Raw genomic sequence first — 17,897 nt, 5'->3', positions numbered from 1 at the left:
ACAGATGCGGGCCCATCATCACCAATCCAGCACACTAGGCTGTGTAGGCAAGGATGCCAAATTCCCTAATGATTCAGAACATAAAACCCGACCAACAGGAAGCAGAATACCATGACTGATCAAGCATCCTGACTTCATAAGTCCTTTCATTTCCTGGTTGGATTAAATCAGACTACAAAAGATCTGCCCTAGGGTCTGGCAATGAGGATGAAAGGCAAGCATACACCACAGTGCTATGTATGGAGAGTGCCTGGCACAGAGGAGAGACCTCAAAGTAGTTTGTACCCGACTGGAGCAGGTGCGCAGGTGGGAAGAAAGCAATGCATGCGTAAATCTCAGTGTAAAACGCTCCTGGGCATCCGGCCCATCATTCCCAGAACCTACATGGTGGAAGGAAGCAAAATGCTGCTTGTAAAACACACACACACACACACACACACACACACACACGGTTTTTGTTTGTTTGTTTTTGGAGACAGGGTTTCTCTGTATAGCTCTGGCTGTCCTGGAACTCACTCTGTAGACCAGGCTGGCCTCGAACTCAGAAATCCGCCTGCCTCTGCCTCCCAAGTGCTGGGACGCCCGGTGCGAGAAAGTTTTTTTTTTTTTTTTTTTTTTAAAGAAACAATAACATAGCCAAGGGATAGGTCACGAGGCTGCGCGTGACGCTCAGAAGTTAGGTGTTCTTGCGCAGGCTTCAGTTTTGTGAAACCCCGCCCTGCCTCAAATCTGCGCGTGCGCGGAGGCTTTGGCGGGAAGTTCCAAGGCTTTGCCTGTGCACATCAAGCTAAAGGCCGAGCGAGTTCAGAGGAGACCGACGAGAACCTGAGTCCCTGGCCCGCAGTCCTTTGACTTCGACGTCCTCTCTGGAAAAAAAAAAAAAAAGATTTCTGAGCAGGAAGTCAAGCGTGGCCACTTTTCTGAGGTGCTGGAGGAACCCTAGTCAGTGTGCGAGCGAGCGGCAAGTGTGGCGGTCGGCGCCTGAGCGATCGAGGCTGAGGTAACCGCCGCCCCGCTGCTGGTGTCCCGGGCTTTGGAGGGGAGTTGCTGGGCCGGGCCCCACACGCAGCCTCTGCAGGGACCCCTGGTCCCTGAGGCCTGGCTTGGGGATTGCCCAACCCGGCGGTTGGCTCTAAGGCCTTGAAGGGCAGGCTGGGCACTGGTGCAGGATGGAAGCTCGAAGAGTGTGGAGAGCTGGGGTGGCAGTGGCGGGGAATGGCCGCCGTGAGCCTCCAGATGGTAACCAGCTCAGAGATGATGAGAGCTATGTCTTCTGGGCTACTGGGGAGTGCTCTTCAAGCCTCTCATGGCCAGGGCGCTGCCATGGTTGCCAGGGACACCTATCCAGCTTTCTCAGACACTCCCCCCACCCAGTCCTTCTGTACAGAAACTTCCAGATAGTCAAAGGGAGTGTTCATTCTGGCTTATAACTACTCCCTAACCCAGGTTTAATAGTGCACACACACACGCACGTGCACACACACACACACACACAAACACACACACGAGCACAGACACACACACGACTTTTCCATTGAAATGTTTCCTGTCACATGTTTTGTTGTTTTTTCTTGTGTTTTGTTTTGCTTTGCAGTCTTTCTTGCTTGGTGGTTTTGCTCATTTCTTTATTTTTTGTTTGTTTTGTTTGTTTGGTTTTTGGTTTGGATACTCATGGAATCAGGGTCTCATGTAACCCAGGCTGGCCCGAAACTCAGCACATAGCTAAGGATGACCTTGAACTTCTGATCCTGCCTCCACCCTGAGTGCCAGGATCACAGGGATGGGCGACTGACCTATTTTCTGGGGCTGGAGAAATAGTTCATAGACTAAGTGCACAGGTTCCTCTGAGAGGAACCAGGTTTTGATTCCCAGCACTCACATGGGGGTCCACAGCTATCAGTAACTTCAGGTGCAGGGGATCTGATGTCCTCTTCTGGCCTTTGTGGGCACCAGGCTCAATGTGGTGTACAGACATATATAGAAGCAAAACACCGATATACACAAAACAATAATAGCAAAAACAATTATATTTAAAGAAAAATATTTGAAGAAATTTCTTTCCTAAGATTCCCTGTTGACCCCAGGAAGGGCATGTGTATGTCTTTGGATAGGTGTTCAGGTAACTGGGTAGCTCTCAGCAAACTGGGTTTGCTTTTTTTTTTTTTAACATTTCTTTTTCTTTTTTCATTTTCATGCGTATGTGGTGTGTGTATGTGTATTCACATGTGTACGAGGCCTGAAGTTGATGTTAGAATTTGACCTCCATTACTCTTCAACCTCATCAATTGAGGTGATGCCTCTCAATCAAACCTAGAGCTTGTGAGTACAACCAGTCTTGCTAGGCAGCTTGCTGTGGAGATCCCTGTCTCTGCCTCCTGAGGCTGGCATTCCAGTCACCAGACATTTACATGGGTGCTGGAGGCCCTAACTTTGGTCTTCACACTTGTATGACAAACACTTTCATCTCTGAGCTATCTTGTCTGCTTTCTTTCCTTTTTTAACAACAGGGTCTGGCTCTTGAGCCCAAGCAGCCTTCACACTCATAACACTTCTCCTTCATCCTCCTGAGGGCTAGGGTTTCAGGTGTGAGCCATGGTGCATAGCCACAGGAGTCATCTTTGACTGTCCCTGTCCTTCACCTGGTCAAGTAACTGGATCATGAGTTGGCATCTTTCAGGTCTCTCTACACTGCAGTTCTATTTTATCACTAAAGACCACCCTACTGATAGCTTCTGTCTGGAACAACAGGAGTCTATGTAATGTGGTCCTGTTCATCTCTTTTTTTTTTTTTTAAATCACGTTTCTTTTATCTGTTTATTTATTCTTATATGAAAGCACACTGTAGTTGTCTCCAGAAGCGCCAGAAGAGGGTGTCATATTACAGGTGGTTGTGAGCCACCATGTGGTTTCTGGGATTTGAACTCAGGACCTTTGGAAGAGCAGTCAGTGCTCTTACCCGCTGAGCCATCTCACCAGCCCCCCTGTTCATCTCTTGTTTCAAGTTGTCTTCATTACTGTTCTGTTGCTGTGAAGAGATACCATGACTAAGGCAACACTTATAAAAGAAAGCATTTAATTGGGGCTGGTGTACAGTTTCAGAGGGTTAGTCCATTATCATAGTGTCAAGCAGGCATGATGCTGGAGACAGAGCTGAGAGCTACATCCTGATCCACAGGCAACATGCTGAGAGACACACAGGGCCTGACACTTCAAAGCCCATCCTTAGCAACACACTTACTCCAAGGCCACACCTACTCCAATAAATTCATACCTCCTAATCCTTCTTATCCTTCTCAAATAGTGTGTCAACTGGGGACCAAACATTCAAACATGAGCCTATAGAGACCATTCTCATTCAAACCACCACACATTACTACAGTAAACTAGGCAGCTGTATCCTAGAAGTTGAAAGGAACAGGCAAGAGAGTCAGGAATTTAAGATTATCTTTAGGTGCAGTTAAAGGCCTGTCTGGGCTGCTTGAGAACCTGTGTCAAAACAGCAAAGCAAAGCAAGCAAACAAACAAAAAGCCACCAACCATCTAGTGTGCATGTTTGTGTATGTGTGTGTGTGTTATTTATATACACGTTAACGTGAGGATGTGTACAGATGAGTACAGATGTGCATGCATGTGTTTGCATAAAGGCCAGCGGCTTCTATGATGCCTTTCAATGCTTTTTGATTTGGATAGGCTCTATAATCCATAAACAGCCTCATAAGGAAGGCCTTTGTTCCATCTCTGCACTTCCTCCCTAGATGATATCATCCCTTCTGACAACTTCCAGTGCCACTGGCACACTGCTGACTCGACTTTGTATTTCCATCCTGGTTTCCATCCCTTGCAGAGGAGGACACTGCTTCCTCAGTATAACCATTTAGCTAGTGTATAAGTCCTGTCAGACTTCACAGAAACAGAGCTATAGGTTCTAGCCCCTACAGCTTTTTCTCCAGAATTGGCAGTTAAGAGTAAGCACTATTGCTTACCCAGTTTCCAGAAGTCATCCTTGATTCCTGTATCCTTCTCCTCCATTAATGTAATGCATCTCAAGTCCAGTTATCGCTACAAAAGCTCCAGGTCCCAGGTAGCAGCAACTTTCTACCTACCGCTCAGCTTCTGTCCTTTTCTTCCTAGCAGCCAGATATTAAAATGCCTAAGGCCAGTGACATGGTTCAGTGGGTAAAGGTACCTGCTGCCAAGCCTGCCGCTGAGTTCCATCTAGGGGTCCCGCGTGGCAGAACTGACCTCTGACCTCCTGGATTTGCTGTGGCATATTTGTACCTATAAACAAAATAAGAAATTCTGAGATTAAAGGTGTGTGCCACTACATGTGGCTGCTGGCCTAGTCTTAGCCTTGCTGTGTAACTCTGCCCAAGTCAGATGACCTCAGGGTAGACCTGTCAGGTTAGTGTGTGTAGTAGTAGGGATAGAACTGAGGGCCTCATGAACGCTGAGCAAGAAGTCTATAAGTGAGCCTTTGTTTTTAAGACTGAGTTTCACTAAATTGCCTGTCTTCATAAATTTAGTGAGTACAATTTTATATCCCCAATATCTCACCAAAAATTGAATTAAAGCTATTAAAATATTTCAAATTTCCTGAGTGAAGTTTTCTTCCCTTATATAATGAGGAGGTCTTTTTGGATTTTGTTGTTATTGTTTGTTTGTTTTTTCATTTTATTTTCTTTTTTTAAGACAGGGTTTTGCTGTGTAGCCCAGGCTGCCCTTGAATTTGCAGCCATCCTCCTACCTCAGCCTCCTCAGTGCTAGAATTACAGGTGCAAGCCACCACAACCAACTACATTTTTACTATTAACTTAATTTCCTCAGAGTGTTCCACTGTTCCATGCCAAGAACAAAGTTGTGTGTCCTGGAAGCTTTCTTCCACACTTTCATGTCCCCTCCTTCTGCCTCTAAGGCCCTTGAGTTATGTATCTCAGAGACACAGGGCTCATAGCTCAGCTTTGTGAAAGGCGCTTTCTTTATCTTGATGAGGCTGTTCTTCTGCCATTTGCCCTTCTGAAACTACAACTTTGCTTCTCTTTCTTCTAGTTTACTGCTTTAAGCAGTAGACCCAGTTGGTATAACCAAAATAAAAATAAAAATTCCTATTACCTGCAGTTTTACATCAAAATGATTCCTGGGACAGGTGAACTTGAGAAGCTTAGGGTAGGCGACCTTGTGAGAAGAGCTGGGGAGAGGCGGGATGCAGCATGCGCCTTGGTATGCTAATAGACACCACCACAGTTGTCACCAGTTTCTTTTGGACCTGATACTGGGTAGGGTAGTGAGAAAAGGAAATGTTGTTTTCTAGAGTAGGAGCACAGTCTGGGGCCTACCTATTCAGCAGAGGTAGCTTCCATTCGCTCTCAGTGTGGTTAAGGAGAAATGGAAGGTGTACTTAGCTGAGTCATTTAAGAGTTTGACTTCTGATTTATTGAGTTGTTTCCTAAGACATTTTAATTTTATTTTCAGAGTATCTTCACAACTATTGTTTACCCTTCCCTGCTAAACAAAATCAAATCTGACACAGCTCTAAAGGCAAATTTTTTGCAGCACAGAGGCCAATGTTAAAGGTTATGTCTTAGTAGAAAGGATCAGAAGAAACAGGTAAAAGAACAGGATGATGTTACGAAGCACGGAAGCATCCAAGAATCTGGAGCTGACCATCAGTCTCTTCCTGTTTATATTTTAACACATTTTTTTCTTGAGACAGGGTCTTACTATGTAGACAAGGCTGGCCTGCAACTCACAGATCCACCTACCTCTGCCTTTGGAGAGCTGGGATTAAGGGTGTATGCCACTAAACCTACACTTAACACTGTTTCTTTGCTTTCTGTGTAGCCCTGGCTAACCTGAAACTCACATGGAGACCAGGCTGGCATCAAACTCAGAGATCATCTTGCCTCTGTTGAGAATAAAGACACACACCACTCACCCTGCCCAGCTCTTGAAAACAATGCATCATGTGGCTTAACTCTTCATACCCCAATCATAATTTTAATAACAACTAATCAGAAAAGTTGATATTTTGGTTTAATATATTTAAGCCAGAATGAGTTTCCTGGAATTACCTGAGGGAAGAGGATATCATTTAATAAACTGACTGAACAATGATAGGCTGTGGTGAAAATTTCGCAGACCAAAGGAATCATACTGTTTCTGTTTGTTTGTTTTGTCTTTGTTTCTTGAGACCAGGTTTTTCTCTGTAGACCAGGCTGTCCTCGAACTCAGAGATCTGCCTGCCTCTGTCTCCCGAGTGCTGGGACCAAAGGCGTGCGCCACCACGCCCAACTAGGAAGCATACTCTTCACAATCCGTCCAGACAGCACTGTGACGGAGACAGACATCCCTCCTTTGCTGAGGTTGCTTCCCTCAGTGTCCTCTAAAATTAAATAGTTTGAACTGTAAGTGCCCTGTCTGCAAAAATCTCGTTGAAAGAAACAGGCTAGCCGGGCGTGGTGGCGCACGCCTTTAATCCCAGCACTCGGGATGCAGAGGCAGGCGGATTTCTGAGTTCGAGGCCAGCCTGGTCTACAAAGTGAGTTTCAGGACAGCCAGGGCTACACAGAGAAACCCTGTCTCGAACCACCACCACCACCACCACCCCTCCAAAAAAAAAGAAAAGAACAAGTCAAAGGTGTGGTCTCCTAAGCTCTTATGTCTGATGTACAGCTTCCTGTAACTTTCCTGGATTTGTTTTCTTCCATCCAGAGTTTTAGACTTTGACCTTTATTCTGTAAGGTCCCATCAACTTAATAGTTACTGACACCTAATGTCACCATGACTACAGTAGTCCTCAGCTGGTCTTGGTTGCTTGCGGGTTCTTCTTTTTTTCCCACCTTTTATCTCCCCACCCCATCTGTCTTACCCCCATCACTAAATAGAAGAGAAAGAAGGATAGACTGGGGGGGGGGGAATAGAGATCCCTGAATCTAATTTCCTTCATTTTGTTTCTTCTTTGAACATGACAATTAACCACAACCACCCCCCCTAAATGACCACCAACCACCAACCCTGCCTATTGAGGTTCTAGAATTTACTTACTCTCTGAAAAGTTCCCAGGGGGCTGAAGAGATGGCTCAGCGATTAAGAGCGCTGAATGCATTTCCAGAGGTCCTGAGTTCAATTCCCAGCAACCACATGGTGGCTCACAACCATCTGTAATGGGATCTGACGCCCTGTTCTGGTGTATCTGACAGCTACAGTGTACTCATATAAATAAAATAAGTGAATCTTTAAAAAAAAGAAAAAGAAAAGAAAATTTCCCATGATTCCAAACTTCACACAACTGCAGAAACTATCTGGAGCTGACAAAACCACACCCCCAGTGAAGGACCAGGCAAATCATAGCTGCTTTGGTCAGCCTGAAGCAGCCCCACATCTCACATCTGGGATTAAAACAAAAGCACATTTTTATAATATTTCTATTGTTTTATTTTATTGATTTACATTTCAAATGTTATTTTTAAATTTTATTGGTTATTTTATTTACATTTCAATTTTTTTTTAATTTTTATTTTTTGAGAAAGCGAAATTCTAGAATTGTCACTACAGTAGCAAAAGTTGGAAACTAGCCCTATAAAATTCTTGAGCTACTACTGCCATGGGGTTGTTTTGGACTATGCTGTCTAATCTTTATTTTCAAATGAAGTAATTATTGTGTGGTGTTTGTATCTGAAGCAGGCAGCCAGCAATTAATAGGGACAGGCCTCAGCTAGAAGAGAGCTGTTTTTTATTTTCTCAGCCAGCCAACCATGGTGCAACACATGAAGCTTACTCTTTGGACTTTCATTTTTAGCAAATGTCCTTCATTTCTTTTTCTTACGTGCCCCAGGCCATAGGCTGTGGGAAGATGACTGGATCTGCAGCGCTCTGAATAACTTGAGTTTCTGAGGCAAACCTAAGCCTCACTAGGTGGGCTCCCTGCCTACTTAGAAAAATCATCTGAATCCAACGCTGATCCACTTCACCTTGGATTCCTGCCATCCCCTGAGCAAGGGAAAATTACCATTTTTCCCCTCAGGATGTGCGCAGCATTTCCTCTCTGGTAGCTTTGCAATTGGCAGAAATTACTTTTCATTTTTGACTGAAATTCTACTCTAAATAGTCCCTGCCTCCAAACAGCCAAGATCAGACACTGGGATACCTCCTTACTTACAGCCCAGACTTGAACTTTGGAAATTTCAAGAAATTCAGTTTCTTTGGCACATAGATTTTTTAAAAAGACTTATTTATTTTATGTATGTGAGTACACTGTAACTGTACAGATGGTTGTGAGCCTTCATGTGGTTGCTGGGAATTGAACTCAGGACCTCTGCTCACTCCAGCCCAACTCATTCCGCTTCCCCCCCTTGCTCTGCACATATCTTTTATAATGTTGCCACAGATTTTTCTCTGCTGAACAGAAAGAAAGGGTGTAAGATACAGAGGAAAAAATAATGAAACGAGTACAGACTGTGACAATGTATGCATGCAATACCAGAACTCTGGGAGACTGAGGCAGGAAGGTTGTTGTGAATGGGAGGCAGGTCTGGACCACAATAACCACATTAGTGAGCTCAAGGCTTTGTTGGGATGCATAAGCATATGGACTCAGTAGTGTGAGTTTATGTTTATAATCTTGGTTTCTTCCTCTCTATAACTTGAAGAAGTTAGGCTAACAAAGTAGTTGATGGACATACACTCCTTCAGAAGTACTTCAGCTTCCTCTTCTGTCAAGTTTATGCTGCCTGTTGCATAAGCTGCAAGTGAGAGAATACCTATTCAGAACACAGAATAGGGGGTAGTAAAAGTGGTTGTTAGCTAGTCACACCCTGAGACCCCAGCTTGTTTCAGTAAATATTGTTTGGGGGTTTCTACCCCACCTTAGATGGTTTAGTTCCTAAATAAAAGAAACAAAACCTTTATATTTATAATAAGCCTTAAAGAATTAGAGCTGGGCAGATATCAACCCTCTGTGCTATTTTGTCTACTTTCCTGTCAATAACCCTGACATTATTTGTCATGTTCTGCCAACAGGCTGGCTCTCATGGTCATGCCCTCAGGATCCACCTACCCCATGGTACCTTCCTTCTTCCTCCACTTTCCTCTGTGGTCTCTGCCCTAGACACCAAGCCCAGGAACTGAAGCCCTGCTTACCTCTCTTCTGCCCAGCTACAGGCTGTAGGCCTCTTTAATCAACCAATAGTTTTAAATTAAGGAGCTAGGTTTTCACAACAAAAGCTGGCATAATGAAGAATTCACTGTCTTGAGACAACTAGACTTTGAGATATAGAATTTAGTATTAAAATACATAGCAACAGACCAAACCTCATCACCAGCTATTTAGAAGGTTGAGGCAGGAAGATCCCTGAGCTCAGTAGCTCAGCTACAGTGAAGCTGTACTGGAGACAGCTACAGTGTACTTGAATAAAAATAAATAAATCTTAAAAAACAAAACCTGTTTTGTGTTCAGGGTCAGTCTGAACCACATAGGACCCTTTGTTCTTAAAGCAAAAACAGCCATTGTCACTGTGTAGGAAAACTGAGGCTCAAGCCTAAGGTGGAGAATTGCCATGAGTTTGAAGGCAGCCTAGGCTACACTGTTCCTAGCCAGCCTGGCTTACAAAGTAAGGACTTGCCTGAAATGTTTCTTATTAAAGAGGAAAAGATGGAGAGAAGAGAAGAGAGACTGATGTTCAAAAATCCAGTAGGAACATTAGGGCTGACCAAAAATTCTGTTTTGTGTTCATTATATCTCAGTTGTTTCTATTAAAATCAATGTCCAGGAGTTGTATACAACTCGGTAACTTTGATCCTTGGAAACTCTAGACCTCTTTATTATTAAAAGTCCTGCAAGTAAAGGCCAAGAAACTGCAATGTTTATGATTGGTGCTTTAACATGTAAACTTTCTAAACTACAGGAAAGCCCTAGAGAGGCTGGAGGTGTGGGCTGGAGAGGTGGCTCAGAGGTTAGTTAAGAGCACTGGCTGCTCTTTCAGAGGTCCTGAGTTTAATTCCCGGCAACCACATGGTGATTCACAACCATCCATAATGGGATCTGATGCCCTCTTCTGGCATGTAGAAAAATCAGTCTCGCTGATTTTTATCTCTGAACTCATGCAAAATGTGACTTGTCTTGGTTTGCTTTCTGTTGGTGCAATACGTCATCATGACCAAAAAGAACTAGGAGAGGAAGGGGTTGGCTTAGAGGCTACAGTTCATCATCAGGGAGAGCCAAGGCTCTGAGAACTGAGGCAGAGACCATGGAGGAATGCTTTCACTGTATAGCTCGCCTTGACTTGCTCCGTTTCCCATACAACTCAGGGCCACCTGCCCAACGGTGGCACTTCCCACAATTCCCACAATGGCTCACATCCGTCATTAATCAAGACCGTGCCTCACATATTGGCCCACAGGCCAATCTGATGGAAGCATTTTCTCAGTTGAGGGTCCCTCTTCCAAACTAGTCTAGCTAGTGTCAAGTCAACAACAGACACTATAACCAATCAGCACAGTCATAAAATGAAAAATGAAATCTTGAATGTTGCATACGCCTTTAATCCCAGTACTTGGGAGGCAGAGGCAGGTAGATCTCTGAGTTCAAGGCCAACCTGGTCTAGAGAGTGAGTCCTAAGACAACCAGGGCTAGACCATGTCTCAAAAGAAACCATGTCTCAAAAAAAAAATAAATAAATAAAACCAAACAAACTTGAATTTTCTCTTTTTGCGTTTATACAAATATGGTTCCAATATAGCATGTATCCTCACTATAGCATGTATCCTCACTATAACATGTATCCTCACTATAGCATGTATCCTCACTATAGCATGTATCCTCACTATAACATGTATCCTCACTATAGCATGTATCCTCACTATAGCATGTATCCTCACTATAGCATGTATCCTCACTATAGCATGTATCCTCACTATAGCATGTATCCTCACTATAGCATGTATCCTCACTATAGCATGTATCCTCACTATAGCATGTATCCTCACTATAGCATGTATCCTCACTATAGCATGTATCCTCACTATAGCATGTATCCTCACTATAGCATGTATCCTCACTATAGCATGTATCCTCACTATATGGGTAAGAGAATGGTCCACGTAATCAACAGCTGTGCTGAGTGAGCCTGGTTCATGGCCACTGATATTATGTTGAACATTTTACCCCTGAAGAGATGCTGTGAATTAAATAGGCTTCCTTTCCTATATTTAAGGAGCCATCTTTAGCTTATTACTGATTAATATTTCTACTTTTTTTTTTAGGCTGCCATCAAAAACAATGAGTTTAAAACCATTCACCTACCCGTTTCCAGAGACAAGGTTCCTTCATGCAGGATCCAACGTGTATAAGTTCAAAATCAGATATGGCAACAGTATCAGGTAATTGGAAAGATAGGGACAGAGCTCATGCAAGCACATGCACCTGCGTTCCCCCAGGTCATCCTCTCTCTGCCTCCCTCAGTGCAGAGAAGTGACTGCACCAGCGCCTGGCCACCAGGCTCTTTCCCGGGTACTTAGGATTCATTATGTTTGCTGTTGATACAATTTCCTAAATTAGGGACAATATACCTGTGAGGAGATATTTCTCAGAATTATTTCTGCTTGGCCTCATATGAAAACATACATACATACATACATACATACATACATACATACATACATAAAACTGTAAATAGCCTGGAGAAATTATTTGTCAGTTAAAGAGCACTGATGTCTCTTCCAGATGCTGCTTCTGTTCCCTGAACTTCTGTGCTGGTTTCTCCTGTAACTTTACTTGTTGTGGCTCTGATGCCTTCTAGTCTAGCCTCCACAGGCGCCACATGCATGTAGTACACAGACAGACATACAGGCTCTATCTATCTATCTATCTATCTATATATCTATCTATGAAATAAAACAGGGGCTGGAGAGATGGCTCAGCAGTGTGTATTACTCTCCCAAAGGACCTGAATAAGGTAAGATTCTCAGAACCCAAGTCAAGTGACTTACAACTGCCTATGACTCTGGCTCCAGGGGATATGACACCTGGTGCCTCTGAGGGAACCCGCACACAACCATATACCCACATATCCATACACTTACACATTCATACACATCCACACACATCCATACATATGCACACACATCCATACATATGCACACACATATCCATGCACCCATACCCATACATATCCATATACCCACATATCCATACACTTACACATTCATACACATCCACACACATCCATACATATGCACACACATCTATACACCTATATATACACACACATATCCATGCACCCATACATATCCATATACACACATATCCATTCACACACTTCCAGACACCTATCTACACACACACACACATCCATACATATACACTCACATGGACACACATATATACATGATTAAAAATAAATATTTCAGAGACTTGTGGATCTCTATGAGATCGAGGTCAGTGTGGTCTGAGGAACCAGTTCTAGCTAGCTAAGGCTACATAGTGAAACCCTGTCTCAAAAATAAATACATGTAATTAATTAATTAAAAAACAGGGGAAAAATCCAGAATGCCCCGTTTCAGCACTTGTATTCAGGCGGACCCTGGAGTTCTAGGCAGAGCTCTTTGACAGAAGGTAAAGTATGCAAGCTGAAAAGAAGGAAACTATCTTGACTTGAAGAGGAGATAATCATATTCACAGAAAGCCTTTAAGGACACAGACGCATGCAAATATATCCACCCAAACACACACGTACACACAAATTATTAAATAACAGGAATTAAAAAAAACAATTCCCTTTAAAATAATGTTAAAAGCATCAAAGTACAATAAATTGTACCTTGAAAATTATAAATCATTGCTGAAAGAGATTAAAACTTCATTCATTTTGCTTATGGTTTTGCTTTGAGATGGGTCTTGATGTGCAGCCATGATCTCCAACTTATGGTCTTGTATGATGCTGGGATCAGAAGTCTACACCACCACACTAGGCTTTTTAAACATGTTCTATCAGATGAAGTCCTGGTCTATGGCTGGCGTTTTGCATGTGGATCGCCATGGGATTCCTTGGAACTTGAGTCACAGTCAGTTGTGAGATGCCTGACATGAGAGCTTGGAACTGCTGAGCAGATACAATGTGTCAGGGAAATTCCAGGCACTTCATTAAAAATGAAGAAGAACCCAGACACATGCTGGTAATCATAGCACTGAGGAGATGGAGGTGGGGAGTCAGGTGTTCAAAGCCAGCCTGGGGTATGCGAGATTCTGTCTCAAAACAAGCAAGCAAGCCAGCAAACAATACGTCAGTTCTATAAATGAGCAAATTTTCTTTTGGGCTTGGATTTAATTTTGGATTTGGCATTGGTTTACTAAGACACCAAAGAAACAAGCAGCAAAAGAAATAATAAATTGGAATTTATTTTTTAATTATTTAAAGAGATTTTTGAGACAGAGTTTCACTCTGTAGCCCTGATTGGCCTGGAACTCTATATAGACTAGACCAGCTTTGAATGGATAGAGCTTCCCCTGCCTCTGCCTCCCCAGTTCTGGGATTAAAGGTCTCTGTCACCACTTCTGGCTATTTAATTTTTTAAAATTGTCAAAGGTTATTTTAACAATAGTGATGGAGAAAGTATTTACAAATCACGCATCTTTGAGGTTTTTAATGTCCAGAATGTAATAAGAAGCGCCAAGAGGTTGGCGAGAAGGCTCTGTGGTTAAGAGTACTTACTGCTCTTGCAGAGGATTGGGCTTCAGTTCCCAGCACCTAGATCAGGTGGCTCACAATCACCTAGAAGTCCAGTTCCCAGGGATGCGACACTTTGTGGCCTCCTAGGACATGTACACACGTGATATACAGAAACTCATACATTTACATTTCTACAAATCTCATTAATGTCCAGCTTAATAGAAGAGCCCTAGAGTATTGGAGGCTGGAGAGGTGGCTCAGTGGTTAAAAGGGCTTGATGCACAGTTATGAGAAGCAGAGTTCAAATTCTAGCACTCACAAAAGAGCTGGGATTCACATGAGTGCCTGTAACTCCAGCTCTGAGGGATCTGACACTCTTCTCTGGTCTTTGCATATGCACAAGCAGATGTGACCTCATATATGTATACCTACACTCATGCAAACTCTTACAAAATAAAATCTTCAAAAATAAACAGCACTAGAATATTGTATCTGCTTGGACATTCAGTCTTGAAAATATTTTGGTTTGGGGATGATATGAGAGAAAGTCCAGTTCATATAGATCTGTACTGGGGAAAGGTAGGAATATATTAATAGCCCTTTCAGGTTACTATAGATATTCTCTTGACGCCATATAAATCTTACCTGGGCTGAAGGTTTAGCTCACTAGTAAAGCACTTAGCTAGAATGTAGTGGGTTCAATCTGTAGTACCATAAAACAGAAGCAAAAACTTGGACAAGTAGGAGTTTGGGGTTTTTACATGGCAGTTTAAGGTTAGCTGCATTGAAGATCTGAAATTATGATTACAGTTTTGAATCTACTACATTAAGATTCATTGGTTGCTTTCTCTTGTTTGAGGTTCTTTGTTTGTACAGCCCAAGCATCCTTGTGCTTCAGCTTCTTGAATGCTGGCTTGCAACTACCATCTCCAACTTTTGAGTTTCTGGATATGGGGGATTTTTGTTTTGTTTTGTTTTGTTTTGTTTTGTTTTGTTTTGTTTTGTTTTGTTTAGACAGAGTCTCATTGTGTAGCACTGGCTGTCCTAAAACTCATGATGTAGACCAGGCTGGCATTGAACTCACAGAAATCCACCTGCCTCTGCCTCCTGAGGACTGGGGTTAAAGACATGTGCCACTAAGCAGGGCCTGGGTTGTGTCTTGATGAATGTTTACTCAGCCTGATGTTAAAATATGAAGCGTTCCACTAGTCATCTGGACAATGTCGGTTCACTGACTTATATAGATTGTCCAAAGAATGACAGAATTCATTATATAATACCAAGTAATAGATGTTGGGGCTGGAGAGATGGCTCTGTGGTTGAGAGCACTGGCTGTTTTTAACCAAAGAACCTGGGTTCAATTCTCAGCACTCACATGGCAGCTCACAACTGTTTATAATTCCAGTTCCAGGGGATCTGACACCCCCCATACAGACATACATACAGGCAGAATACCAATGTACATAAAAACAAATTGTTTTTTATAAAATATTAAGTAATACTTGTTAATAGTGCTACCAGTCTTATCTGGGGAGTGTTTAAGTTATGAAAGCTATCAAAATCCACAGTGATGGATATAAGTTTCCAAATTTCAATCGTTTCCCTTGAAAACCCAAAACTTATTATTGACAACAAATATTGTCAGTTATTTTCCTTGATTGGACATGTCCCACCTTTCTAATTTTTTAGAAAATACAAGTATTTTTCCATAATGCTTCCTGTCTTACTGCATATTGTATTAGTTAGGGTTCTCTAGAGGGACAGAACTTATAGAATAAAATTTTAACCCAGTCATAAATATATCTAACATGATATAACTATTCCTTGCACAACTGTAGATGTATTACAAATTTTAGAATAGGTGACAATGTACCTTGAGTGACATTCTTTTAGTATTTCAAACTTAAAGATGATAACCACTGATAGTCTCTTTATTGATGTTTATTGCATGATAAAGAAATCAAAGAAAGAAAACACAAGTATCTACACAAACACTTATGTCAAGTTTAACCCTTGTTTCTGCAACTGATCCCATGGTCTTACCTGACATCTATAACTACTGTCTTTTACTACCCATTCTATATTTCCTCGGTCCTCAGCAAGCACCTCAGGAGGTCTTGGTTCTGTACTTAGAGGAATGGCCTATACCTTCATTTCTGAGGCGTCTAAGCCATTTGTCATCCTGCCTGGATTAGGCTGTTATAGTTTCCCGTTGAATTTCATCACAGAACATGCTAGCACCAAGGATCTTCTGCACTCAGACATAATCTCTCTTACCTCCATTGTGTAGAAGCAATCCAATTTCCCCTTGGTAATCTGAATCAATCACTGCACCTACCACTGTTATTTGTTTCTTAGCCTGATGGCTTAAGTGGCTGGGGGAAGTCTGAGCTTCAGATCAAAGGAATGTTTGGTTTTTGCTTCTGGCAGGAGTGCTCCCCCATTTGGAACCAAAATTTCTAGGCCAGAAGATTTCAAGGGCTCAGAAACGGGAAGCAAAAATTTCCTTGTGGATCACTAGAGTGATAGTGAGTGGAACTATTCCCTTTTCCACCCTTTAATTCCTGAACCTGGGGATCCTGGCTCTCTGAGAAATTATACCATATATTGGACACTGATTCAAAGTATAGCCTGCCTTCTGCAGAACCCTGCTGTAGCTCTCCAGGCTGGCACTTTAACTGTGTCTTCAAAGGGCAGGTCCATCTTTGTATTGGGCCAGCTGCTTCAGGTTGTTGGGGAACAGAAGACGAGTGGTTTCCATGATTGTGAGGCCACTGGTGAACATCTCTGCCTGTGAAATGAGTTCCTGTGCCAGAAACAATGTTATATGGAGTAATAGAATGGTAGATGAGGCACTCTGTAAGTCCATGGATGGTGGTTGTGCCAGAAGCTCCACATGCAGGAAAGACAAATCCATAACCAGAATAAGTATCCACTGCAGTGAGGACAAAACATGGTCCTTCAAGCCGGGCGTGGTGGCGCATGCCTTTAATCCCAGCACTTGGGAGGTAGAGGCAGGCGGATTTCTGAGTTCGAGGCCAGCCTGGTCTACAAAGTGAGTTCCAGGACAGCCAGGGCTACACAGAAAAACCCTGTCTCAAAGACAAACAAACAAAAAACCAAGCCAAACCAAACCAAAACAAAAAAACATTGTCTTTCCATGGAGGAAGTGGCTTAATGTAGTCAGCCTGCCACCGGTTGCTGACTGGTCACCCTGGGAAATGGTGCCAGATCTGAGACTCAGTGTTGGTATTTGGCAGATCTGGTACTCAGAAGCAACTTTAAGCAGGCCAGCCTTGTTGAGTGGAAGTCCATGTTGTCAGGCTTATGCATAACTCCCATCTCTGCCACCATGGCTCCTTTGTTCATGGGATTGGGCAACAGTAGGGATGCTTGGAAAGGAAAGGGAGAGGCTGGCTGTCCGCAGAACAGATCTTCCTGTCTACTTGATTATTAAATACCTCTGCTGAAGCCACCTTTGGATCAGCATTTACATACGACACAAGTATTCACTGCTTTGCCCATTTAGAGAGATCTAGTCACATACTTCTTCCCCAGATTCATTTCTCACCAATTTTCCAATCATGTTTTTTTTCAAGTCCCTGACAATCAAGCCAACTCACTGGCTACAGTCCATGAATCAGAACAATTGTACTTGTGGTCATTTTTCCTTTCAAGCAAAATATATGACCATGTGCACTGCTTGAAGTTCTACCCGTTCTAAAGATTCCCCTTTGCTAGTTTCTCAGGGCTGTCCCACAAAGGGGTTGTAACGCTGCTGCTGTCCAGGCCCAGGTGGTGTCTGTATAACGTGCAGAACCCTAAGTAAACCAAGTTCAGGACATATCTTAGCCACAAGCTTTTCTACCCAGCCTTTTTGCTCCTGAAATAATGTCTCTGAGACCTGATTATTTATGAATAAATGCCTAGGCCATAAGCTTTGACTTGTTCCCCAACTAGCTTGTAACTTCTATAACTCATTTATTCTAGTCTACATCTACCACATAGCTAGTTGCCTCTCCTCAGTTTCATTTGTCTGGCTCCTCTGAGTCTGGGGCAAAATCTCCTACTCTTGACTCTTTCCCAGAATTCCTATCTCTCTCTGCCAGATGTCCCATCTTCTAATCTTGCCTCAGCTCATTGGCCATCAACTTTGTGTTGACAGGTGATGCACAGGCACAGTGCACAGAGATTGTCTCTGCACATACCCCATAGGGCTATGGATGCAGGCTTGAA

At 42.9% G+C, this 17,897-nt stretch overlaps 1 protein-coding gene across 1 annotated transcript in view; it reads left to right on the top strand.

Annotated features, from left to right (window-relative positions):
• Positions 1-760: 760 nt before the first annotated feature.
• Majin (membrane anchored junction protein) overlaps positions 761-17,897 on the top strand; it is a 39,406-nt gene continuing 22,269 nt past the window's right edge. Inside the window, exons 1-2 of the mRNA XM_021152160.2 lie at positions 761-1,000; positions 11,257-11,373. Coding sequence (XP_021007819.1) covers positions 11,273-11,373 — 101 coding nt within the window. The 5' untranslated portion in view covers positions 761-1,000; positions 11,257-11,272. The remainder of the gene's footprint in view (positions 1,001-11,256; positions 11,374-17,897) is intronic.

Source organism: Mus caroli, unplaced genomic scaffold, assembly GCF_978045245.1.
Source record: "Mus caroli unplaced genomic scaffold, Mus_caroli_1 scaffold_20, whole genome shotgun sequence".
Taxonomy (NCBI): domain Eukaryota; kingdom Metazoa; phylum Chordata; class Mammalia; order Rodentia; family Muridae; genus Mus; species Mus caroli.
The sequence above is the reverse complement of the archived record's forward strand: the minus strand, read 5'-3'. Positions and strand labels throughout refer to the sequence as shown.